General features: G+C 40.6%; 2 protein-coding genes across 3 annotated transcripts; one reads left to right on the top strand and one right to left on the bottom strand.

Annotated features, from left to right (window-relative positions):
• The first annotated feature begins 117 nt into the window (after positions 1–117).
• Positions 118–4,159, top strand: psmg2 (proteasome (prosome, macropain) assembly chaperone 2). The gene is made up of 7 exons (XM_079484033.1): positions 118–510; positions 628–799; positions 884–942; positions 1,025–1,143; positions 1,399–1,572; positions 1,907–2,027; positions 3,958–4,159. The coding sequence occupies exons 1-7, from the start codon at positions 454–456 to the stop codon at positions 4,036–4,038; spliced, it is 783 nt and encodes a 260-aa protein (XP_079340159.1). The 5' UTR covers positions 118–453; the 3' UTR covers positions 4,039–4,159.
• On the bottom strand, positions 4,159–27,794 carry ptpn2b (protein tyrosine phosphatase non-receptor type 2b). 2 transcript variants are annotated; one of them, XM_079484031.1, is made up of 10 exons: positions 27,589–27,794; positions 26,740–26,830; positions 26,484–26,584; positions 23,553–23,651; positions 22,624–22,761; positions 22,072–22,281; positions 14,959–15,120; positions 14,658–14,854; positions 14,166–14,267; positions 4,159–5,213 (listed from the first exon to the last, which is right to left on the bottom strand). In XM_079484031.1, the coding sequence occupies exons 1-10, from the start codon at positions 27,643–27,645 to the stop codon at positions 5,153–5,155; spliced, it is 1,218 nt and encodes a 405-aa protein (XP_079340157.1). In that variant the 5' UTR covers positions 27,646–27,794; the 3' UTR covers positions 4,159–5,152. The 2 variants fall into 2 exon arrangements, with proteins under 2 accessions (XP_079340157.1, XP_079340158.1); XM_079484032.1 differs by lacking the exon at positions 4,159–5,213 and adding an exon at positions 10,441–10,567 and having other exon boundaries at positions 27,589–27,792.

The raw sequence follows: 27,794 nt of genomic DNA, 5'->3' as shown, positions 1-27,794 counted from the left end.
AATTCATTCAAACCTTACCTTAATTGTCTTAAAACACGCAAGCACGTGCAGCTGGCAATTCACGTCACATAATGTGATCTTGTAGAATATAAATTAACGCTAATAAAAAATATTCATGAATATTCATTTTTATTTACATCTGGTCTGAAAGTCTGAAGGACCTTTATTTTGACACGTTTCAGTTTAAACAGGCAGTCAAACGTTCAAAGTAATACTTTCATTAGCCTCCCTAATAAAGATAAATAATATGTTAATAAATTAAAGATGTACTTTGGAAACGAATTAAGGTCACAATGTTTTTTTTTTGCATTGCGTTTCGAAGCTTTTTGTTCAGGCATTAAGGCTGCCCCCGCGAGGTCCTTTCCCACACCGTAAACTGAAAGTAAAAATCACTACAGATCCGCTACAGAGTTTTTTCTCTATTTTCATCGAAAGCAGATTCAACTCATAAAAATGTTCATTTCGACGGGAAGTGACGATCCTTGTTTTAAAGGCTTCACGCTGATTATGGTGAGTTAATGCGGCTATATTAAGTAACGTCGTCGGTGCGCGTGCGGTCATGTTTGCGTCAGTCCGTAACGTCAATCTTTTACATGCAGTATCTTTGATTATGTTACATGTTCACAGCCTGCGGTGTCTGTCGGAAATGTGGGTCAGCTCGCCGTGGATCTCATGATCTCGACACTGAACATGCCGAAAGTGGGATACCTCCACACTGACTGTCTCATTCCCATGGCGGGGAACAACCCTTACGCCACATCTGCAGAAGACGCCTCCCAGCTTTGTACAAATGCAGAGGGTATATCACATAATAAAGCTTCAGGAACATCAGTTCTTTTTGAATGCACATGAAAGCTGATGTTGTGTATTTGTTTCTGTGAAGTATACTCCCACAGTGACTTAAAACTGGTCGTATTGCAAATACGGACACCCGTCATCCAGGTAAGTGATCGCTTGTAAAGTCTTTCCAGTTCGGTGTGCTGTCTGTGCATTGCGAACCGATGTTGTTTATCGTTTGTTATAGACAAAAGTAAGATCTTTTAGAAAGTCCCTTGTTTCCTGGATCAAAAGTTGTGGATTGGTCAAAGCGGTGCTGCTGTCCAGCAGTCATGCTTATCAGAGAGATGACCGACAGCTTCTGGGGTAATAACATCACAGATTATATTTGTAGAGCAAATGAAATGTAAATGTCAACGTGTGTGTTCTTTAGAACATGATAACGGTACTCCACACACTCACGCCGTGATGCCAGTGTTGATGATGGTTGTTCTGGTGCTTTCTAGCTTGTGTTTTGCCTGTTCTGGATGGTCATTTACTGGTCCAGCAGTCTCTGTCATACTCTAGTCTACTGTATATGTTTCACCCTTTGATGTAAGTTTTTGTCTCAATGTTGAGCAGCACCTCTCTGCGGTATCTGTTGACACCGTCTCTGCAGAAGGCACAGGGCCAGATAGTAGAGGAACTGGGCTGGAAGGAGATGGAGAGAATCAGTGTGTTCCCTGACATACCTGACTCAGAGCAGCGGCTCTATATTCCTGGAGGAGGGGTGACCAAAGCCCTTTACACAGACTGGTATACACCAAAATTCACTTTTTCTCAGTGTTCGACCAAAGTTGACTTATCAATCATCAATTTATCATAAGGTATTTGTGACATGCATGTCAGGATAGGAACCGACAGGAGACCAGTGTCGGATCTGTAAATGACCCTAGCAACTTTATAAGACAAGATTTGCTGTATCTATTGCATGCCTGTGACAGTCCTTTGTGTTTGGAGTTGAAATTGACACATTGTTTCACACACTTGATGCCTCACTCATTTTAGCACACGTGAAAATAACATCCATTTCACTTTGAGGACTTTTTTTATAAACAAATGACTGATGGGAGAGGTTTTTTGTTCTCAGCTGCACCGAAGACATCTCTATGGCGGTAGTTCTGATCTTCTGTTCAGAAGGAGACAACATTGCTGATGCTTTCATGCTTATTAACCATCTCAATGAGTGGCTTCATCTGCTAGAAAAACCTGTAAGTAATTGATATCGTAAATGAGTGAACTTGCAAGTATTGGCCCAGTTTCACAGACAAGGCTCAGCTTAATGACTGTGCATTAGTTAAATTAGGATATTTAAGCCGCTTATTAAGAATGCATTTGATAACCATTAGTCTGGGGCTGGCCTTAAAGGTCCAGTGTGTCATTTTTGGGATGATGATAGAAATGTGTTCAGAGGTGTAGAAACAGGTAACACAATGAAGCGTTACGTTTTTATTAGGATTCTCGGTTAGAAAGTTGAACCGAACGGTTCGGCACCCGCTCATCTTAAATCTGACACTGCATTTATAATATGGTTTGTTAAAAAGTATAGTGCGTAAAACAGACTGTTAAAGTTCAGCTAATGTATGTTTGTCGATGGATACACATTAAATACCTACGAACACTCAAATACCGTAGACAAATTTCAATAGGATTTACGTATGCTGTAATATGACCAGTCATTTATGCTTTCATCACCCGGGTGTTGCAAGCGCTCGAGTGCAGGTGTGACCTGAACAGCACATGTTGCTGTTTAAACTAAAATCATTCAAGCCTTGCCAATTTAAACATTTTAGTGCTAGATTATGCACAAGAAAACTCACTTGCGCTGTGAGAAGATCAGAAGCGAGCACAAGGAAAGTCTCAGACATGTCGCAAATATTGAGTTGTCTTAAATTCTTGCACTTAAACGGACAAATTCACACCCGAAGTAGGTCAACATGCCCCTCGTGTCGAGTGTTTACATTTACATTTAGCAGACGCTTTTATCCAAAGCGACTTACAGATGAGGAAACATTGGAAGTAATTATAACAACATAGGCCATAAAATACATAAGTGCATCAAACTAGTCCATCAAAGTCTAGCACAGTATAAAAAGCTAAGAATAGTGAGGTTAGAAGTTTTTTTTTTTATAAAGAAGGAAAGGGAAGAGAATTAGGAAAAATCAATCAGCGACGTGTTGACGGAAGAGATGCGTTTTTTAAAGATGGCAACCGAGTCTGCTGATCTTGTAGCAGCTGGTAGATCATTCCACCAATGTGTAACAGATCCAGAGAAGGTACGGGAGAGTGACTTTTTTCCTTTTTGGGATGGTACCACTAGCCGTTGTTCCTTTGCAGACCGCAGTGATCTGGCAGGAACATAGATCTGCATTAGCGAGTGGAGATACGATGGTGCAGATCCTGTGTTGGTCTTGTAGGCCAGGAGCAAAGCTTTGAACTTTATGCGGGCGGCAACAGGGAGCCAGTGTAACCTGATGAAGAGCGGAGTTACGTGCGCTCTCTTCGGTTCATTGAAGAACACTCTTCTATAATCTATATGTATCTAAATGGCAAATTCTATAAAAGTAGAATAGAAAAAAAATAGTCTTGATATTCAGAAAATATCACAACAGTAACGATTTGATCAAACTGAACCTAACAGAGTGTTAAATAAATAAAACGTACCAGTCAAAAGTTTGGAAATGCTTGACTGAAATGTTTCTAATCATCTTAAAAATCGTTTAATCTCAATGTGTATTGTTAAATGTCTAAAATGACTTGTAGACAAGCATATAATTGTGCCAACATATACAATTCTTTCATTAGAAATATTATATTCTAAATGGATGACCCAATAATGAAGCAGCCAATCAAGAGCCCTGAATATATTGAGAACTTCAATATGGTTTAAAACACTTCTCAGGGTGAGACCTCTGGAAGCTGAGTAAATCATCTTATTTATTTTAGATGCTTTGTCACAATATAATTCCCAAAGGTACAACTGTGCTACTCTTTAGTTCTGATGAGTTTATTATTATCTTAAAAGGTGGAAATAATGTAAGAATAAATGTTTCCAAACATTTGAGTGGGAATGTATACAAACAATAAAACAGTCAGATTTTTCTCTGTAGCTTCAGCATTGTGTGTTATGTTTCCTCTCAGACACAGGGGTCTGTGCAGTGGAGGGTCCCTCCCTCATGGAGTCTGCTGTTCGGCAGCGGTATCCCACCTCTTCTCTTCTAAAGCAAAGCTGAGAAATATCTGTGGCGGCTGATCTGCTCTGCAACAGTCTAACCATTATGGACTGACATACTACCTTTACACACTCAGAAAAGAAGTTTGGCTTGTAAATAAACTGCTTTTTAACAAAAACCTTTGTGTTGTCGGATTTCCCATCATGTCATGCTGATGTGCTATTCTCATCTCGGTCCACCCATTAGTGGATGACATAATCTGCTTGGCTTTCTGCCACTTGAGTTTCCCAGCAGAGTAACAGTTCTTGTAATGTGACGCTTCTTCAAACCTGCCTGGAACAGTGTTGTGTTCATTGGCCTTTATGTGTGGGACAAAGTAAAAAAAACACTGAATGTACACGATCATGCCATCATTACATAAAAGATAGAGAAGTCATGTCCCTTCATAGCAGGAATTACAAAAACATTTATTCATTTCATCCCAAAATCAAAAGGAGAAAACTGCGTTATGAAACGAAATTAAGTTTAGCACCTTTCTGAGCACCACCGTTTGAAATAAGACGACAAAGCAGCTCATCTTTACAGAAACTAAATGATACCAGTTTTATTCATGGATCCTACTCTTGGGTAAAGAAAAGTAAGACTCTTTAATATTAGACACTGCTGGTTTTTTTGGTGTGTCTTACAACGTTCAACATTTTGTACAATTCATTTTTTACATCCCGGAAGGTACACTATGTACACAATGTGAGCACTCTACAGCATGACACATCGTCTTACAATCTCCCAAACTGAATAAAGGGGCTAAATATAGCCCTGCAAATACAATTTCAAGAGGAAATTTCAAGTAATTTCTTATAAAAATAGAGCATTTCATTTTGCCTCCGAAAAAAGGTTGTCTAAAAATACAATGTTAAACAGCGGTCGAAATGCATAGACCTACGTCAGATCCTGCTGCTTTTTCTACCAAAAACAAAAAGGCAAAGCATAAAAAAGACAAAACAGGTCCAAGGAAATAAAAACCAATTCAAACCGTGGCGATGCGCTATGCTCTTGACATTGAGTTTCCTCCACTGCAATAGTGCTGGTGTATGCTGTTGTGCCGAGTGGAGATCTTTCCTCCTAAAGTTCATGCTGTAAATGCTTTTGAAAACGTGGGGGCATTATGGGATGGAGGTCTCCTGCTGAGGTTGCCGCGAGGTCGAGTCACTGGTTGTTCTCGCTCTGTCGAGAGTCATGGAATATAAAGTCAGTTGTGTTAAATTTCTAAACAAAACAGTCATATTTACTCATGTAGTTCCAGACTGTTATGACCTTTTTTCTGTGGGTCAAAATCAATGACATTGTCAGTGATGCCAAACGCTATTGGTTCCTGTTAGGGATGCTCATTTCCGTTAATTTCCCTAACCGAGAACCGACGCTTGTTATCCGAACGTTAACCGTTACCTGATAAGATTTTAATATTAAATTGGAATTACTTAAAAATACATGCTGTGTTTCATTTCAAAGGCTGCGTCCTCCGGAAGTCGTGTTTGTCGCCTTCACATGGGACATCTGGAGGACGCAGCCTTTGAAATGAGACATGAGGGTCTGACATGTTAAAAATACAAACATTTCTTTCACAGATTTATTTAAACATACAAACAGCAGTATAACGACAATACCAACAACAGCACCTGCATTCACATATGATCAAGTTTTCACAAACCTGCAGCGTTTTGGACAATGGAGAAAAACTAAAATGATATAAATCCAAAGCAAGTTTATTTCCGTCAGAAAGTTTTTTCATCAAATAAAAATTGCCGGCCTTCCTCAATCCGAAGCATTGAGTTTTTATTTAATAAAGTAACATGTTTACTTGTGTGGGGACAATTTGGAGCCTGTTGACAGTTAGACCAGTGGCAAAAAACACCCTTTCAGAGAGCATGGATGTCCTGGGGAACGCAGACATTACGCCTCGGGAATCGCGTTACATTTGCTTTCCACCAGATTAATATCCAAAGAGGGCACTTTGCCACATAAATGTGTCTTAGCAGATATAAATCAGATCCGCTATACCCGAAAGCATGGGAAACACGGGTCGCGCCATTTTGTCCTCCTTTCCAAAGCGCACAGGAGGCTACCGATGTGAAGCATCATGAGATAAGTTTATGTAAATAAATTGATTGCTAGCACCAACATTCCCTTGCAGTATCGCTCCTATTAGCTTTGCTGAGCTTCATTTTTTTGGCGACACGCAGGGAAGACAGAGAATGTTGCGGGCGCGATTGTAGCGCATCTACATTTAACACAAGGAGCTTGAGCAAGGCTGCCATGACGCGCACTGTCCTGATAAATGTGGCCTCAACAATCAGATGAATTACACTTGTCCAGTTTCGCCAAGTGGTTAGCATGATCGGATTTATATGTGTCTCGAAAATGTTTCGTAGGGCATTTACACCCGGACGCACGCGTCTGCACGCTTCGTGAGTTACATGAATAGCATATTTTTCATTCACCATACAGAATTAAATTAGTATCCAAAAAATATTATACATACCTTTTAAATCGTTTAACTGATAGTATTAATCGGTCAAGATTTTAAATGGGTTAACAGCTAAACGGTCAATGTGAGCATCCCTAGTTCCTGTGTCATAATGCTTTAACGTGAAAAGCAAGAACTCCTTTTGTGGTCCACAGAGGAAAAGTGTTGGTTTGGAACAACATGAGGGTGAGTACCTTTCTGCGTGAAGTGCTCTTTTAAGTGAGATATTCAATTTATTCATGATCATTTCATTCATGAACTGCCTCAGAATATTAAGAATTATAGGAAGTTAATCCCCCACCATGCAACATGGACATAACCTCCTATAACCTCTTATTTCAGATGTAATAGAATTGTTTCAACATGTTTTGCTGGGTGTGTTCAAACAACTTTGTTTATCTTGATTGTCCTGATCTGACTGACTGTGTGTGTAATGTATTTAGGCAAATATTTCTTTACTACTGCAATAAACCCTACCACTTTTTTCTAAAGCCTCTGTTCTGGAAGTTGTTCCATTCATTTCCTCCATAAGCATTGCAAAACATTCTTAAATTCTCACGACGTTGCGTTCTGACATATCACATATTGCATTCTTTCTGTGATTAATCACGATTCATCGCACATGACATTCATGTTTTTAAATATACTTTTACATTCTAATAATTCCAAATTAATTTAGAAACAACAGATTTCTTAAACGGCATACATTTATGAATGAAAGCCAAAATTCTGATGTTAGTAGGCTACTGCAAATGATGTCTTCATTAAATTGATTATTATTTCTTTATTTTAACATTAATTATAGCCGTTCAACATTGAAGTACAGTATAATTGAGAGCTATCGTGTCTAACGGTAGGAAATGTACAGAAATTGAATTAAGTTCTCAAACACTTTACAGTCTTTAATGCTAAATTCTATATTAAATACAGAATTAAAGCTACAAAACACGTTGATTTTTTGATTAACATTAGTGACAGGATTCACAGCAGCAGGTTTAAGAACGCGGCCCCTTTAAGAACATTTCCATTTCCCATTTTCACAACTCTTTGCATTCTTTTAGGATTTTTTTAAATTTGTGATCATGAAATGCTAGACAAAACAAGCTTTCTTGCATAATCTTGTGTGGTTTTGCTCATTCAAGCACAAAAGAGAACTTAATACTGGTGCGCTGTCTGACAGAGATTCACCGATGCAGCCTTTAGCCTGTGACTGTAGAACTTAAACCAGATGGAATTGTCGCGTCCCACAGCTACAAGCTGTCTATCTACAGTGGGTACGGAAAGTATTCAGACCCCCTGAAATGTTTCACTCTTTGTTATATTGCAGCCATTTGCTAAAATCATTTAAGTTAATTGTTTTTCTCATTAATGTACACACAGCACCCCATATTGACATACTGCAGATTTATTAAAAAAGAAAAACTGAAATATCACATGGTCCTAAGTATTTAGACCCTTCGCTCAGTATTTAGTAGAAACACCCTTTTGATCTAATACAGCCAAGAGTATTTTTGGGAAAGATGCAACAAGTTTTTCACACTTGGATTTGGGGATCCTCTGCCATTCCTCCTTGCAGATCCTCTCCAGTTCTGTCAGGTTGGATGGTAAACGTTGGTGGACAGCCATTTTCAGGTCTCTCCAGAGATGCTAAATTGGGTTTAAGTCAGGGCTTTGGCTGGGCCATTCAAGAACAGTCACTGAGTTGTTGTGAAGCCACTCCTTTGTTATTTTGGCTGTGTGCTTAGGGTCTTTGTCTTGTTGGAAGGTGAACCTTCGGCACAGTCTGAGGTCTTGAGCACTCTGGAGAAGGTTTTCGTCCAGAATATCCCTGTACTTGGCCGCATTCATCTTTCCCTCGATTGCAACCAGTCCCTGCAGCTGAAAACACCCCCACAGCATGATGCTGCCACCACCATGCTTCACTGTTGGGACTGTATTGGACAGGTGATGAGCAGTGCCTGGTTTTCTCCACACATACCGCTTAGAATTAAGGCCAAAAAGTTCTATCTTGGTCTCATCAGAGAATCTTATTTCTCACTATCTTGGAATCCTTCAGGTGTTTTTTAGCAAACTCCATGCAGGCTTTCATGTGTCTTGCACTTAGGAGAGGCTTCCGTCGGACCACTCTGCCATAAAGCCCCGACTGGTGGATGGTTGACTTTCTACAACTTTCTCCCATCTCCCGACTGCATCTCTGGAGCTCAGCCTTCTTCTTTACCTCTCTCACCAAGGCTCTCCTCCCCCGATAGCTCAGTTTGGCCGGACGGGTTCGGCCGGACGACCAGAATCTGAAGGGTTCTGGTCGTCCCAAACGTCTTCCATTTAAGGATTATGGAGGCCACTGTGCTCTTAAGAACCTTAAGTGCAGCAGATAGGTTTTTGTAACCTTGGCCAGATGTGTGCCTTGCCACAATTCTGTCTCTGAGCTCTGTAATATATAAGCGTCAAAGCAGAGAGTCTGAATACTTAGGACCATATGATATTACGTTTTTCTTTTTTAATAAATCTGCAAAAACGTCAACAATTATGTGTTTTTCTGTCAATATGGGGTGCTGTGTGTACATTAATGAGAAAAAAAATGAACTTAAATTATTTTAGGAAATGGCTGCAATATAACAAAGAGTGACAAATTTAAGGGGGTCTGAATACTTTCTGTACCCACTGTATACTGAACGAGTCAAAGCAACAGTTTTAAATCGCGCTTAAATTGTTTAAAGGCTTTTACATGAATGAGAGCATGATTATATAATCTTAGGCTATTAGGGTAAAGGATGACCAAATAAACGGATGCTGCGTTAATTTCATTAAATATTTTAATGCGTTAATCGGAAATAAATTGAACGCATGTGTTAACGCGTTAATGTCGACAGCCTTACGTTTAACCAAATAAACCAGCAAACAAACTTAAACTTTAAAGCATATGTAGTTTGCAAAGCATTATGGGTATGGGTGGTCACAGCTCTTTATACTACCTTGTGCCATTGCCGCCATAATTTTAGCCAGCAAAAATGGCAAAGTAATTTATTATAGCAGGTTAGGTAACAAATTGCTTTGACTTGACTTTTCAGTATATGTCCTGCACCCCTTGCGCAAACAATGGTTGTTTCTCAATATGCGTTCTTCAGTGAATTTGCATCCTTGTGTTCACGCTCTTCATCATCATCAACCGTCAAAGTTCAGAGTACAGGGAATCCATAAAAGACCCGGATGTGATGCTAGGATGCCTGGCTAGACTGGTGTCCGCAAGAACGTAAGTCCAAAGAGAAACAGCCAATCTTCTGTTATTAGCACGTTGATGTGTTCTGGAGGAGGTGTGGCTTTAGTGAGAAGGGAGGGTGGGATCTTGCTATTGTTTGAGGTGTTTTTATATAATTGCTGAAAATAGTTTTTCTCTATAGAGAAGACAGATGGGATTTTAACTTACAGAACCCCATGGATGCGCTCTATAAAGTGGAAAAAATGCTGGCCAACACAGATTTGATTAAGGGGTTGAACACAAGGCAACTCATACAGTTTTAAACAAAAAAAGGTCTTGTTACACATGCATCCTTTGTGGTCAGCTCTGGCGGCACAAAACACACTCGCACCTCAGCTTTCAGAAACACACAAGTGCTATCCATCCACCGGGTTATATGAAAATAAACGTTTCTAATTCAAGCAAATTAAAGCATACCATCATGGTACATTCAAAATAAACCTATAGGCCTTAGGACCTACCTTTCACTTATTTAAATTAGTAAGGGTACAAACCTAAGATCCAGTCAATATCAACACACAGAAAAATGGAATAAAAAGCGAAAACATCACACCATGCTGAGGCTCAGTTCAAAGAGGTCAAATGAAAACATAGCGAGGGTCATGACAGCAGCAGTAAGCGTCAGACCAGCACATCACAGCACACAAGGCTTGAGTCTGGATCTCACGTACAGCCTGAGGATTCTCAGAAGCCTGGACAAGCTTTACAGAAATCCTGCTGATACACCACTGCTGCCTCATTGGGGAGGTTTCCCAACGGCCACACTCGCTGTGTCACGTACAGCAAATACAGCCCAGACTGCAACCATAACATAAGCCGGATCATAAAACAATCACACAACTATTATATACAAACTATTATATTATTTTAGTTTTTTGAGTTTTAGTAGTCCATATTTAGGAATTAAGTTTTTTCTGACAATAGTAATAATGGTCTTTTCTCCACTTTCTTACTTTCTGTAGGCCTATTTGAGTTCCGAGAACTTGAAAGTCTGTTATTTTATAGTATGCCATCTAATGGTCTGTTGATCACAATTTTAATATTTAAAATAAAGTTTACAGAACCAGTGATTGTTTAACGCAATAGACTGTATTAAGTCCATATTCAAAACTGGAAAGATTGTGATTGTTATTAAGATCATGAAATGCTTTTCAGGAAGATCCCCCTCAGTATATTTAAGATATACATTATATGTTGCGATGATACTCCAAGCAACATAAAAGGAACCATCCCCCGTGTCTCTACAATATTCTGATGCAGAGATATTTGCCTTGCTAAACCATTGCTAAGGTTCTCTGTTTGGTTGCCAGGGAGTGTCTAGGCATCTTCCAATTGATGGTACTTCTAACCATAAGTGAAATTAACCCACACCTATATCTCTCTATTACACTGCGCTGCAAAGGTATATATCTAGGCCTTTTATAATAGCGGTCTATAGGATCGGTTGCAAAGGTGCTCTAAATGGTTAGTAGGCCGTGGCTTGATGGCTTAATGGTGATCCTGAGAGACTGATTGGTTCCCTGAGTCAAATGAGCTGGTGCTGGTCTCTATGACAATGTGCCGCGAAGATATCCCACTTGGGCCATTTATAATTGCAGTCTATGGGCATTTTCTTCACCATTATATGTCTATGGAGCAATTTCAGCCGGCTCTTACGCCCCAGGGGTACAAATTACAGCCTATTGTGAAGTATGTTTTTACCTGCCAGCCTCTTCAAACGTGGTAACTCACATGTTTTGACAAAATCCTCGCTAGGAAACATGACCCTTCAAAGTTTGTCACAATGTTAAATCTATGGGATTAACAGAGAACGATGGATTCCAATACCTGTTTGTGACAGTCAGTAAATTAAAAAACAATTCTGTATTGTATTTTGGCCATTATTCCAATAGGATTTAATGGTGTTCTATTGGTTCCCATCTGCCAGTAATATCCCTGCTGACTAAAAACATAGAACCCCAATTGAAACCATTACAGAAATTCTGAAGGTTTCCATTAGAATACCCTTACAACCAAATAGCTTTTTCCATTGTAACCATCACAAAATTCCTTTTGTAGTGTGTTTTGGGCAATATTCCAATAGGATTTAACATCCCTCCAATATAATCCATCAAATACCAGTAGAACCATTACGGTATACATTAAAGTCAGTACAAATCCTGTTAAAACCATGAAAATCACTAAACCATCTCTTTAATGGTTTCTATAGTTTTTTTCAGGAATCATTTAAATCCATCACATACCAGTAGACACCGTTAAAACCAATACAATTGCCATTATCACCATTAAATCCAATCCAAAAATCCACAAAATATTCTGTTGTGTTTTGGGCAAAGTTCTATTGTTTTTTTTAGAAGGGGTAACACACTAAATTAAACAGCATCATATTTTTTCCATTGCAACGTATTGCATTGAATCGCATCGTGTTATATCGAATCAAATCGTATCGAGATGCATATTGCATCGGCCTCAGTATGGACATGCACAGCCCTACAGGATATATATTGTACCAGGGCTGTACAGTGCCATATGCAAGTCGCATGTGGCACGAAAAAAATCAGTCTGTGTGAAGAATACATTTCCCAGTGTAGCACATATGCGATAAGGTTTGTCAGGTGCATTTACACTACGTTCACACTGCCACCAAAATCAGATTTTTTTGCCCATATGTGACCCAGACTGGTTTACTGCAAAGCAGTGTGAACAGGACAAACCACATGGAATCTAATCTTTTTACAGTTGAAAGAAAAAGTATGTGAACCCTTTGGGCTTACTTGGATTTCTTCATAAATTGGTCATAAAATGTGTTCTGATCTTCATCTAAATCACAACAATAGAGAAACACAGTCTGCTTAAACTAATACCGCACAAGCATTATACGTTTTCATGTTTTTATTGAACACAACATGTAAACATTCATAGTATGCGGTACCGTTTTTCAGCCTTCCATAGCACATAAAGCGCAGGCACCCTCTCAACAAAATGTATGTCAGCCATTTCGCAACGAGACTGGAGCTGCCTGGCAGAAGTCCCTCCCAACCCCAACGCGAGTAAACTCAAAATGTTCAAGCATCCAACTACGTGCGAATAGCGCGATTTATTCGCACAAGCTGAGTCTGGTGTGAACTCTCAGTTTGACAGAGCTGCGTATTTGTCATTGTGCTTGTTTGTGTGTGACGTTAATCAGTGGCACTCCGCTATTTTACTTAGTTTTAATCTAACTAAGCTGCATTGAGTCCATATAATTAGATGCAGACTCACGGATGCGGAATGCTGTTATTTACATATATCATCTGGCTGCTCTGTCTGTGTGAGTGAATGAGTTTCACAGTTTAATGAGCTGCGTCTTACTGCAAGGACACGAACACACGAACTTCATCTCAAGAGTTTCTCTGAGAATTTATTTTATGGCTTTCTAACGATCTAGCACCAGTGCTATGAGCAAAAAAAGTTAACTTACAGCCCTGTATCATAGACAGCGATTATAAATTGGTCTGTAAATTTCCAACGAAAGGTCTAAATTACTCATAACACCTGTTGGGAACCTTGAGCAATTTATAAGTTTCAGTTCCAAAATCGGTTCTGGTGCGAACCGTTGCCAAGCGCTCTGAGCAGCTTTGCACCACTGTTTCCCATAAAGGATGTCACAAACAAAACAGAAACACAGCGGACTCAGGGCTGCTTGATTATGACAAAAATCATAAAGTAACTTGGCTTTTAAACTCTGAATTTAACTGAAAAGGTGCACTATGGATTTATACTACAAGAAAAGAGAAGATCTTGCAAAATGGAAAAATCATTTACCTCAATTGAAGGCCAAAGTTAACGATTACGATTCATTTTCAATTAATTGCAGAGCCCTAGCGAAAACAAAGTTTTCAATGACTGAACTCACTCCACAGATGCAGCGCAGCTCCTGCCACCACTAAATTACATTATACTGAGGGTTAACCTAGTCTACAGCTATTTTCAAGATCGATAAACAAAGTGATGGAAAATACTTATTTTCATGCATTTTAAATGTAAAAAATGTGGAAAGAACTCACTGCATCTCACCCTGTCCTGGACTGCTTTATTATTTGTAAAATAGAGACTTTATGGAATGTGTGCATACATGGAATGTGTATCGTTACTTAATATCTTACAGTCAGCCACACTACATTCAATTAAGGTAAATTCGATAAAAATTATATTTAATTTAAATGAACCGGAATTGGAACCAGGAATCGTTTCGTACGATACCCAACTCTATTCATAACCCATGAGAGTATTGGAGCTCATGCATCAGATCTAAGACACTTACTTAAATACTCAGAGCAGTTTGGATTGAGACATCTGCGGGATCATATGACATAAACACAACTAGACATATACACACTCAATGAATCAGTTTTACCTTTTTCGTTTCTTGTCAGGGTCATTGATCCTGGATTTCGTCTGCTTCTGACTCTTTTGTGTTGGGTTGGGCAGCTTCTCATTCCTTTTTCTCTTGCAAGCACTGGAGAGAGAAAACAAACAAACAAATCAGACAAATCTATTTTATGTTTAATCCAACCATTTGAAGTGTGGTCCAAGAACAATGTGGACCAAGAAATCAAGCGAATGACAAAATGTGTTGTCACATGGGGCTTTTCCACTGCAGGGTACTGTCAGGTTTAGTACGATTCGGGTACCCAGTGGTAAACCTCCCATAAGTAAGCTGTACCCAACAGTTCCGTGCAGTACTATGTTGTGGAAAAGCCCCAACAGATGGTTCAAACCTCAAGGTAACAATGAAAAGATTTACTGATGCACACATGCTAAGTACGCATAGTCTCAAGGATGATTCTTGAGAAAAACTCTCAGGCTGTATAAAGAACTGATGAATGTAAGGACACTGGATACGTACTATGTTCCTGCATCTTTCTCTGGTTCCTTATTGGGAGTTTCTAGAGCCGTTTTCTTTGTTGTCTTCGTGTCTATGCTGTCGTCCAGATGAGACAGCTTGCTGCCGTTGTGGCGTTCTGTGAATTTAGGAGGCTGCTGTGGTGGGGGGGACTCTGACACAGGCTCCTGGTCCTCTCTGGAGAGCTCTCGCCAATGTTTCTGAATGACAACAATATTCATACAGTGAGAGAAGACAAAAGTCCAGTATTTGGTGATTCAGCTGGGATTAGCTCCCTGTCGTGATCTTGATCACTATCATATACCTGCATAGAGGAGTCTCCCATAATGTACTTGGCACCTTCCAGCACAGCCATGTAAGAGAAACGCAGCTGGTCGGGGGTCTGGATCAGACCCATCCGGTACTTCCTCATGTCCAGCAGAATCTTTTTGATGTCCACTGCCAATGGGTCTTTCCTTTTGTCCATCTGTCAAACATCAGTGATGACATAAATTAGAAACAAGGATATGTAAAAGTCTATGCATCACAGGAACTGTAGGAACAGGAAAAGTAAAGCATGAAATCCAGTAAAGCATTAAAACAAACGGGAGAAGAAATTTGTCTGCCTAGCCAGCTATAGCTGAAGTGAATTTACTGATGGCTTGAACTGGAATTGTAGCTGTTTGTTAGCAAAGGACTATTGCACTTTCTGCACTGCTTTTAAAGTAAACTGTTGTGTGTCAAGTACCTATTGATAGCACCTAGCCATCTAGCTTGAGTTTTCACCTAGCACTTGAAGTCATTTTGAAGCCTTGAGCTGTTAATAGAGCTGTGAAGCATCACTGACTCATTGAGCAATCAGGGACCCTGTATTATATTAGCATTGATTAGACTAGACATTCAGACTGTCCACCGTAGATAGACTTACAAACGTGCACAGCAGAGACCTCAGCACCATCTTCGGTCACTCTGCACTAGCCTGCCATAGTCTGCTTGTCTGGCTGTAGGGCTCTGGAACTGACAGTCATCTGTCAACAAGGCAGACTTCATCCCGGCCTTCGCCAGTCTGTCTAATCTCAATGTTCTTGCACCGACTTAAACATAGATATGTAATGAAAACACTGCCACCCCATCGGCCCTCTCCAACAACTTCAACTTCACCCACACTCCTCATCCATGTGGGCGAGGAGGGGGAAAAGTTTGCTTGTTTCCACACATGGAAATTCACTCCTCTGCCTCTTCCTTGCAGCAACAGCTCATCCAAATAACATTCAATCACCATCACTTATCCATCAAAATATACATTGTGTTGTCAACTATCACCCTCCAGGTCACCTGGGAAACTTCTTATAAGAGCTTGACACGCTGCTGTCCACTATCCCTGAAGAAGGCACTCCACTGGTTATGCTAGGCGACTTCAACATACAACTAGATTTAACACAAGCAGCTGACTTCTTAGCTCTCCTCTGCTCGTTTTTCCTCCGCTGGGCCAACACCCCTCCCAATCAACAGAGGAGGACAACAGCTAGGTCTTGTTCTGACTCGTAACCGCACCACTTATAATATTCTAGTTACTCACCTGAGTGTCTCGGGCCATTTCTTTATAATGTTCACGATAACCATCCTTGTAATCTCACCTCTACCCCCTAACCCCGTTTCTTTCTGTCGTAATTTCTGTTTCCTCTCTCCACCTGCTTTCGTCCATGATGTCTTCCTCCCTACCAGCACAATACTTTATAATTCTCTTAACGTTGAGGGAGCTAGTCTCTGTACAACCTCAACATCTTGTCTTGACAATCTCTGCCCTCTTACCTCTAGGCCTGCAAGTCCTATACCCTCTTGCCCCTGGCTTTCTGAGACTCAACGTGACCATAGGACCAAGCGAAGGGCTGCAGAGAGGAAGTGGCGCAAGTCTCGAGACCCTGCTGATCTCTCAAAGTATCAACATCTTCTTGACTCCTTCGATACTGATTTTTCTGCAGCCAAAACAAAGTACTTTCAAAATCCAAACTGCATCTAACCCACGTCTCAACTTTCCTCAACCTTCTCCTCTCTTTTCTGTCCCTCTTCACCTGCTGCCAATACCTCGCTGACTGCTGATGGTCTCCACTTTATCAGTGAAGAAGTTGACAAAGTCATCAGCAGTCAGCGAGATAATTCTCTGCTCAACGCATCCGTGATCTCTTTCTTACTCATTGCTATCATCAACTCTCCCCTCGGCAAGACTAATGTCTCCAAAATTGTCCTTTGAACCCTGCCTACTACCTGTCCCCTCGACCCAATCCCTTCCCATCTCCTACAGCCTATCTCTCCATCACTACTGCCTCAACTTCGCAAACATTAAAAACACCTCAATCACCACTGGTACTGTCCCCAGCTTGTTTAAACCAGCCCTTGTAACACCTTTACTCAAGAAACTGACACTCAACCCCTCAGTGGTTAGCAACTAAAGACCAATCTTACTCCTGCCTGTCCTTTCCAAGGCCCTTGAAGGGGTAGTATTTAACCAACTGTCTGCCTATCTCTCACAGCACGACCTTCTGGACAATTAGCAATCCGTCTTAAGGAAAGAACATTCTATGGAGACCGCTCTCCTCTCTATCGTTGAGAACCTACGGCAAGCAAATGACCAAGATGGCGGCGCGTGAACATCGCGAGGCTCAGCGTCTCTCCAGTTTTAGCATTTATATAGTGTATTTCTTGCTCATCTCGGGTCTGTTCGTCCAGAACAGTTGTGCATTTACATCGTACACCCGGCAGAAGCTTTTGGATATCAGTTTACGCATGTCCGGAAGTTGTATCAGCAACATTCAACTCGTCCCTGAGATCGTCAGAACATCCGATGCTACGCACCCTACACGGCCGGGCGGAACTGCTTGTCGGCGGCGTCGAGATCGTAAACAAAGGCGGGGGAAGCGCGGAGGGCTAAGAGCTAGGCTAAAGCTAACACCACACCGGCTCTCTTTACCCAGCATTTTGCTTGGTAATGTTCGATCACTAGTGAACAAAATGGACGAGATTAGACTCCGCATCACCAACAGCAAAAGACTTTTGAACTGCAATGTCATAATCTTTACGGAAACATGGCTACACAGCGGTATACCGGACAACGCTATTGAGTTAGCGGGCTACAACACACACCGGGCGGATAGAACGGCAGAGGAATCCGGTAAGACAAAAGGAGGTGGATTGTGCATTTACATCAACAATACTTGGTGCACGAACTCTGTTATTGTCGGGAGACACTGCTCGGCTAACCTTGAGTTTCTCATGGTTAAATGTAGACCGTTTTATCTGCCACAGGAATTCACTTCCACCATTATAACAGCAGCTTATATTCCACCGGATGCTGATGCCAAAATTGCTATGAAAGAACTCCATGCAGCCATCAGTAAACAACAGACTGCTCACCCGGAGGCTGCATTTATTGTTGCGGGAGATTTTAATCACTCAAACTTAAAGACAGTGCTCCCTAAATTTCATCAGCATGTTTCCTGCCACACAAGAGGAAACAAAACTTTGGATCATGTCACACAAACATGGCTGAAGCTTACGCCGCGACCCCCCTCCCCCACCTGGGTCAATCTGATCACCTTTCTTTGTTCCTCACCCCCAAGTACATTAATCTCATTAATCGTGTGAAGCAATCAGTGAAGACCATCAAGGTGTGGCCTGCGGGGGCAGACTTTTCACTCCAGGAAAGGTTTCTACACACAGACTGGAGTCTGTTTGCTTCTCAGGCCACCAGTGGCTCTCACACGGACATCGACAGTTACACCTCCTCTGTATTGGACTACATCAATTCCACCATTGATAGTGTCACAACCCAGAAGCAGATCACCACGTACCCTAATCAGAAGCCATGGATGAACAAGGAAGTGCGTCTCCTGTTGAAAGCACGTAACACTGCCTTCCGATCGGATGATGCACAGGCCTATAGTACTTCTAGAGCAAATCTGAAGAGGGGCATCAAAAAGCCCAAGCACTGCTACAAGCTGAAACTAGAGGAGCATTTTTCCAATTCTGACCCTCGACGCATGTGGCAGGGCACCAGGCCATCAGTGATTACAAACCCAAACACTCCACCCCCATAGCCACAGATGCCGTCTTCCTGAACGAGCTTAATGACTTTTATGCTCGCTTTGAGAGAGACAACAAGGAAACCGCTACCAAGCTCACACCCTCTGCTGACCACCCAATCATCACACTTAACGCCACTGATGTTCACAATGCACTAAGTCAGATCAACGCGCGCAAGGCTGCTGGCCCAGATGGGATCCCTGGTCGCGTAATCCGGGCATGTTCAGAGCAGCTCGCTGGGGTCTTCACGGACATCTTCAACCTGTCCCTCGCCCAAGCAGTGGTTCCAGCATGTTTTAAATCAACCTCCATTGTGCCCATTCCAAAAAATTCTAACCCGACGTGCCTGAACGACTACCGCCCTGTAGCACTCACACCCATTGTCATGAAGTGCTTTGAGCGGCTGGTCCTGGCACACCTAAAGGACTCTCTACCACCCACACTGGACCCATACCAATTTGCAACAATCGCAACAATAGGAGCACAGATGATGCAGTGTCCATGGCGCTGCACTCCATGCTCACAAATCTGGACAATAAGGACACTTATGCACGTATGCTGTTCGTAGACTTCAGTTCTGCTTTCAATACCGTCATCCCTTCCAAGCTAATCGTCAAACTTGGAAACCTAGGCATCAACAACCCTACCTGCAACTGGATTATGGACTTCCTGACGAACAGGCCTCAGCTTGTTAGGTTAGGCCCCATCTGCTCCACCACCACCACCCTCAACACTGGTGTACCACAGGGCTGCATACTGAGCCCCTTTCTCTACTCCCTTTTCACACTCGACTGCAGGCCTGTGAACGGATCTAACTCCTTCATCAAGTTTGAAGATGATACAACAGTGATTGGTCTCATCAGCAACAACGATGAGACTGCATACATGGAGGAGGTCCGGCACCTGGCCACATGGTGCACCGACAACAACCTGCTCCTTAACACCTCCAAGACAAAGGAGATCATCGTGGACTTCAGGAAGGCGAAAGGAGGCACACACGACCCCATCCACATTAATGGGATGGCTGTTGAACGTGTTTCCAGTTTTAAATTCCTGGGGACTCATATTTCGGAGGACCTGTCCTGGACCACCAACACCTCATGCCTGGTCAAGAAGCCTCACCAGCGTCTCTTCTTTCTGAGGACACTGAAGAAGAACCAACTGTCTTCAACTATCCTGGTGAACTTCTATCGCTGCACGATAGAGAGCATCCTGACCAACTGTGTCACAGTCTGGTACGGGAACTGTTCTGTTGCTGAGCGCAAGGCACTGCAGCGGGTGGTGAAAACAGCCCGGCGCATCACAGGGATTACACTTTCTGCCATTGAGGACATCCAGAAGAAACACTGTTTGCGTCGAGCTCGCAGCATTCTCAAGGTTCGCTGCTATAACATTGTTTACATTGCACTACAGAGCTGCATGCATGACTGAACTGTACACACCAGTACTTCATGTTATCTGCTCTACCGGACTGTTTACACACACAGCATCATTTGCACTCTGTATTGCTCACTTGCACACAATATTTAACTGAATGCTCATTTGCACTAATGGACCACTTCCATAACTGCACTAACCTACCTACTGCACTGTAATTATATGAACTGCATCTACTCATCTATTGCACGGTAACTTCAATAACTGCATTAACTTATCTACTGCTCTGTAACCTATAAACTGCATTAACTCATCTTCTGGACTGCAAACTATTAACTGCATTAACTCGTATACTCCACCGTAACTTTAATAACAGCATTAACTTCAACAACTGCATTAACTCACCTATTGCACTGCAACTTTAATAGCCAATGCTAAGTCACTTGCACTATTTAAGTCTAAATTATTATCTGTTCATATCCACCTGTACATTAATGTAAATAGTATATAGCCGTCTGTATATATTATTCATAGTATATACCTACTGTCAAATTTTCATAGAACTTTCCTACTGCAAAATATTTTTATAGTCCATGCCCACTGTATTATATTCTCTCATATTGTATTCTGTATTTATTCTAACTGTATATCCTGCACTTGCTAACTGCACTTCTGGTTAGACCTAAACTACATTTCGTTACACTGTACTTGTATATGTGTAATGACAATAAAGTTGAATCTAATCTAATCTAATCAAGGGCTAAAACTTTGTCATCTGTCCTTATTCTGCTTGATCTCTCTTATGCTTTCGACACTGTGAACCACCAGATCCTGCTGTCCACTCTCTCCAAACTGTGTATCTCACTCAACTGGTTAGACACTCATCTCACAGGCAGATTCTTTAAGTTATCCTCTCCTCTTTTCTATATATAGAATATTATTAAGCCACATGGGTTCTCATACCATTTTTATGCAGATGATATGCAGCTTTATTTCTCTTTTCAGCCAGATGATCCAACCATCTCTACCCGTGTCTCTGCCTGCCTTCTGGACATCTCTTCTTGGATGAAAGAGCATCACCTAAAACTCAAACTCTCCAAGATAGAACTCCTGGTTATACCGGCCCACCCATCAATTGAACACCACCTTTCAATTCAGCTGGGATCCCAAACTTTAACACCCACAAAGTCTGAGGAATCTTGGGGTGTTTCTGAAGACAAGCTGAAATTCACCTCTCACATCGCAGCAACCTCTCTGCCTTGCATGTATGTTCTCTACAATATTAGGAAAATCAGGCAGTTCCTGTAGGAGCATGCCTCTCAGCTGCTACTCCAAGCTAGAGTCATATCAAGATTGGACTACTGCAATTCTCTACTGGCCGGCCTTCCAATCAATGCAATCAAGCCCTCGCAAATTATCCAGAATGCAGATGCACCTTTTGTTTTTAATTAGACTAAAATAGCCCCTCCGGAGTTAACTTCACTGGCTGCCAGTTGCCGCCTGCATCAAGTTTAAATCGCAGACACTGGCCTTCTAACCCACTGCTCCAGGTCTAGATCCTCTCCAGTCACCTTCAGTCTAAAAATTTGTGCTGCCTGGTTATTCCATCACAGTGAGGCACCAAATCGCTTGCAAAAACCTTTACTCATTCGGTTCCCCTGTGGTGGAATGAACTACCCGTCTCCACCTGAACTGCAGCATGCTTCACAACTTTAAAAAAAACACCTCAAAAGAAAACTGTTCCGCATTTATTTGAATAACCAATAACTGTATTTGGTTCATTCTCTGCTTTGCTTACTCCAGTTTTAATCCTCCTAGTAGCATGGCTTTGTAAACTAACGGTACTGTTTAGTGTGTTGACAAAATGTTAGTCTGGATAAAAGCGTCTGCCAAATGAATAAATGTAATGTAAAATCATTAAGAACAAATAAGAATTCAAGTATGGGAAATGAAAAAAAATATTAGCTGAGACCAAGCTCACCAAGACAAGACAGGTGTCGACCAGAGAGAATGTTCCGGAGCGTCCAATTCCAGCACTGCAGTGGACCACGGCCGGACCTTGGTCCATCCCAAGCGAGCCAGACTCGCGCACCTTAAACAGGAAGTTCAGGAAGCTGGCAGGGGATTCTGGGACACCAAAATCAGGCCATGTGGTGTAATGAAAGTGGTAGATCTCTCTTGTCTCCCCTGTCTGAGTGAGTAAAATAATTATTTTAAAAAACAGACAACGATTCTAAATATTTCTGCAGCATTGAATAAATTGCAAGTAGAACGCACTTAAAGGAGAACAAACTAATATAATATAAACTTTCCTGTAGCTCAGTGGTAAGAGGGGTGCGGCACTAGCAAGGTCATGGGTTTGATCCCAGGGGATTGCACATACTTAGAAACAAATATATAGTATAATGCAATGTAAGTCGCTTTTGATAAAAGCGTCTGCCAAATGCATAAATGTAAATGTAATATCCATGTAAAGGTTAATGTAAATGGGGATTTTGTGAGCATATTTCTGTGATGAATTTGAAAAACTTACATTTGCATTCTGGAGTTCCAGCACTCGGGTGGTGTAATATGACTTCACATCCTCTGACACTAGTGTTACCACAAAGCGGGTGTCACGGAACGACATCTGACGCTCTTCTTGTGTGGGCCAGTACTGTGCACACTTTTCCTAGATTTAAGGAATGTGTAAACACACATTCATAATACATTACAAAACGTTACAACCCTGTTTGTTATTACAACAAAGATGCATAGAGGCCATAGAATATTGACCATCATACAACCCTTCTCAAAAGTTTTTTAAAACTCTTATGATCATTCAATATTTCAAATGAGAATTCCATGTCTGAAACACAAAACTCTCTAGATCAGAGGTTCTCAACCTTTTTAACTTCAATGACCCCAATGTATTTAACAACCATATTAAAAGCCCCATTCTGTTCACAAAACACCAAAGAGGCGAGACTTAGCGCTCAGATGTTTATTTAAAGCGCAGCCTAAAATGCAGAGGTCTCGCACTTTTGAGTTGTCATGCCAACTTGCTACTGTAAACAGAAGCTTGCAATCTTCTGATTGGTTCAATGCTTTTGGAACTGACATTGATGAGCAGCGCTGCATGTAAAAGTTGATTTTACTTGACACGTCTTAAAAACACGGCGCTTGTGTGTGAGGCGCTTCATAAGACACAAGCGTAACGGTCACGCACGTCCATCAAACACGTGTTTACATTGAAAAACAATGGAAATGTAGCATTTTGGAATGAAAAAAAGGTGTTCTGTCTTAATGGCCCCTTAGGTTGTCAAATTGTAGTGGAACATATTCAAATTTAATGTGATGATCTTCAACCTTTATAGTGTTTAGTAAGTTACTCTTCTGCTGTTTGAACTTGAGGGAAGCATGTTTCATGCTCTCATACATGTTTTTGAAGAAAAATTAAAGGTTTGGACCAGTGAAACTTACCGAGCCTTTCTCTATGACTCTGTTGAGCATGATAATTGCTTTGGTCTTCTGCTCCCAGATCATCAGCCAGAAGTGACCACATGTGTTTCTCAAAGGACCCTGACAACAAACAAACACAAAAAAGCCTGATGTTTGCTGGGATAGGTTAAATTGGTCAACTAGTCATCTGACAGAAAACTAGTATACATATAGACTTATATATAGAAGGTTTCCAGAAATTACATTTGCCAAAATTTTACTCACCCTCAATTTACCCTTCGGTTAGCCAAAGTTCACAAAGTTCTACTATTTGAACGTGGATAATATTCAGGATAACAGCGTGTGCACAATAGCTCAGTGAGATCAGCGAATAATGTCAGAATTTAATCAGTTATTAATACCACTGCAATAAATAAATCCAGAGAGATCGACTGAATTCTGCAAGTAGCAAATAATTTCAAATATATATATTTTAGTAGATTTTGTTGTAGTACATTTTAATAAAATCAAATTAAACCACACAATACATCCAAATAGTAATAAAAAATATCTTATGACGTAATAAGACTAGGGATGCACCGATATGTAAATTGTGGCCGATATCTGATGATTCTTTAACATTGGAAGCCTGCTGTACTATATCGGCCGATACCGATATGGCCGATAATTAATCCTGTATTAAAAGGCTAAATACAGTTCACAAAGTTATTTTCATTTCTATTTTTACCCACTTTAAAAATAGCAAATGCAAAAATTGTCACTGGCTCAAGCACAAAATTATAAATAAAATGTACCTCTTGCATTTTACAAGTACAGTTATGATACGATTATGATATGATAAATATTGTCAAAGACACCTAATCAGTAAGTAATAAAATAAGTACTATTAATCAAATTATAAAAAATAGTTAAGAACGCAAACATACAAATGAAATAAACCGTGCAAAGTAATCAAATGTAAAATAACATCATAGTCTTCACTGTAGAACCTAAATATAGATGAGACCATTTAAAGTTACACAAGTTAATCAGTCGTTTTTTGTCTTTGTTAATTTGTTTGACTGGCATTAAAAACAGATCAGAATAATTTATTAATTAATAACTAAATCAATGTTATGTTATATTTTATCACCCTTAGTGTAGTCATCCTTTGTTTAGAATGTGCAGAGATGTTCTCTTGGGGTTTTATAAAGCAGCGTCTTGAGGTCTCGCGCCTTTTAAGAACTTAAATTAAGACAACTGCATGCGGATCCATCTAGCTGTTGTTGTAGGCAGAAAACATATTAAAACACACCTCTGATCAGGGTCCATAGTATAGTTATTCAGGTACCGGCTAGTAGATTTAAAAAATATGTTTTACACATTCAGAACAGCCAGCTATGTAAATCACTTAATGTCAAAATGTCTGGCAAACCTACACATGAGCAATAGCAAACCAAAACCTCTCTGAAGGGCTGACTCAAGGTATTTAATAGCTTTTGACCTTTAAAAAGCATCCTTCAACCCACAGATGTTACTTGCTAATAGACAAACATCCCCCTTCCTGCCTACATCATCCTTCAGCAAAATCTCACTGCGAAATCTACTGTCAGAAACAGATTAACTGCAGACTAATAGTTAAGAATCTATGCCGTCTAAAGATATGGGTTGTCAAAGGCTTTACTAAGAGCTGCTAAATTCTCACACCTGAACAAATGCATCACAGACCTTTTCAGGGGGAGTTCCGATAACACTCGTGACTTCACATGAAAAGTGATTCTGTTCTCTGCAGAACACAAAGGAAGATATTTCAAAGAATGTTGAAAAAACATTGAGCCCCTTGACTTCCCCTGTATGGAAGCAAAACCACGGAGCCATTTATTAAAATATCTTCTGTTGTGTTCTATATAAAGAAAGAGGTTTTAAAAGACATGACGTTGAAGAAATGATGAGAGAATTTTATTTTTAGGTGAAGCTTTTTAAAATACTGGAAACAATTATGATATTAACTGGAAGATTTTTGTGTGGGGCAAGTTGTTGTTCATGCTCTCTTATAGCTCCTATACACACCATGATGTGAAATGCTCCTGTCATGAATTCTGAGCCATTAAATACACACTCTCAAGTAGTTTAACATCTGCATGGCCTCCATTTTTCCCAAAAATGCTAATTAAGGTAGTTTTGGGAGCTTTTGGACTCTTACCATATCAGATTTTCCAACCACAGGGCAAAACTTAATATAATCTAAACCACTTTGACAAAAAAAAAACAGGTAGGGTGATTTCACGATGCAGAATACCAGATAGTCCTACCAATTCTAAATAATCACATAAAATACATTTACAGAGTTAAACCCTGTCAGATTATCCTACCAGCATAAAAGAAACATGTAGGATTAATTTACAGTGCAACACCCATCAAATTGTACTATAGGTATTACATAATACTGTATGTAGATTGATTTAACAACGAAAATCATATTTCCGCAGAAATCCGAAACAATAATGGAGGACAAAATCATCGTCGCTATATTTGGATACCCTTAGCTGTACGATACATCTTCTTACTCTTATCGAAACCGGAATAAAAAGCATCCTGCTTGGAAGAAAGGGAGTGAGGAGGTCAAACAATCTGGTAAATATCAACAAAAACCATGTCAGACATTTCGCAATGAGACTGGCAAATTTGCATCTGTTGTGAAGTGAATTTCACGTGCGAATGAAGCAAGTAAAGTCAAAATGTTCAAGTGTCCAACTACACGCGAATAGCGCGATTTACTTTATTCAAATGATCGCTTGGTGTGAACGTCCAAGTTAGGAGGATTCAGAAAGCATCCAAAACTACCTTCATTTGCGTTTTAGGGACAAATGGAGGTTAGAGTTTTTCGTCAGAGTTACACTTCAACGCTACAGTACACTCACTGCATGTTAGGAGCTCCAGATCAGTTGAGCGGATAAAAAGCTGTTCACTCACCTGGGTAAGTATGTATCTTCTCTGGGCTTCTTCCATTACCACCAGGCTGGCATTGATGTAGTCGTTTTCTGTGTTTTCTAATTTCACCCGACTGTGGTCAACTTATTGTAGAATCGTAGAAAATAAAGGTTAATCCACACACACTGAATACACAATGTGACAAACACGACTAGTTCCATCAATGCAAGTTAGACGTTGTGGAGTGCGTGAATACTTCATCTCGTTCAGCTTGTGCGTTTAAATCGGTTTTACTTACATGGGTTAACATCTCTGTATCTGTTGCGGTTGCGATTCTCTGGATTCTTGGCCACTTTGAAAGCACATTCGTGGGACTGGTTGCGTATCTCCTGAGGGAAAATGACATAAAGAGCTTGAAATAAATGTGTTTTTTATCAACAACACATAATGATGCACTGGCTTCATGAAGTTTCGTTTCAGCTTCAAGTAACGTTATACTGCCCAAGTTAGAAAACACACAAAAAAGCTCGTAAGAATCATGTTGATCACATCACTTGAGACTGAACAGCTTCCAGAAATAGTAACTTGAATAAGTAAGTAACTTTACTGTTAATTGGTCGATGGCAGAATCATAATAAGCCTGTAACAGTTCTCTCACCGTTTACAGTAAATAAACGCGTATAGATAAATCATACGCAGTAACTGTTATTCTTATACACTATGGCAATGTTACACTGCTGTCACAAATCCAGACGGCATTATTTTAGTAATAGACCACTAACTAGGTTTGACAGTCTCTTAAGTTGTCACATGTAAAACATTCAACCATGTGATCTAGTTACAACGTCAAAGAACCTTTTGTTACAGCGCACCAAACGATACGCGTATGACTAAACAGCTTCTGATATCCTGCGTGCTATCTAGTAAAAGCATTTTGAGATCCAGTCATTGTTTCACTCACTTAACGTTAGTTTCAACATATGACAACAAGCCTCAAAACATCAGCTTCGCTTTCACTATCTCACCAGATAAACAGCCAAAAAGAGAATAAGAGTTAGAGGACACCGAAATGAAAGAGCTCAAGAAAAGACAGAAAACAGGAGATTGCGTGGCTCATTAGCATGCTAGCTCTCTTAGCCTTACTTACTAAATAAATGTTCTGCCAGCGGCTCTCTGAATCAATATCCTCGAACTCCTCTTCCATGTCTCCTTTTGCTTTAATGTCCTTTATTGTGCAGAGTGTATGGCGGAGCTGGAGATATCACTCATTTCTCGTCTTCACACTAAGCCGAAGAAAGAAACTCTGTCAGTGTTGGTCCGCGTCGCTGACACTTGGGACGAGAAGCCGAGCGT

Source organism: Barbatula barbatula (genome assembly GCF_947034865.1).
Source record: "Barbatula barbatula genome assembly, chromosome: 21".
Taxonomy (NCBI): Eukaryota; Metazoa; Chordata; class Actinopteri; order Cypriniformes; family Nemacheilidae; genus Barbatula; species Barbatula barbatula.
The sequence above is the reverse complement of the archived record's forward strand: the minus strand, read 5'-3'. Positions and strand labels throughout refer to the sequence as shown.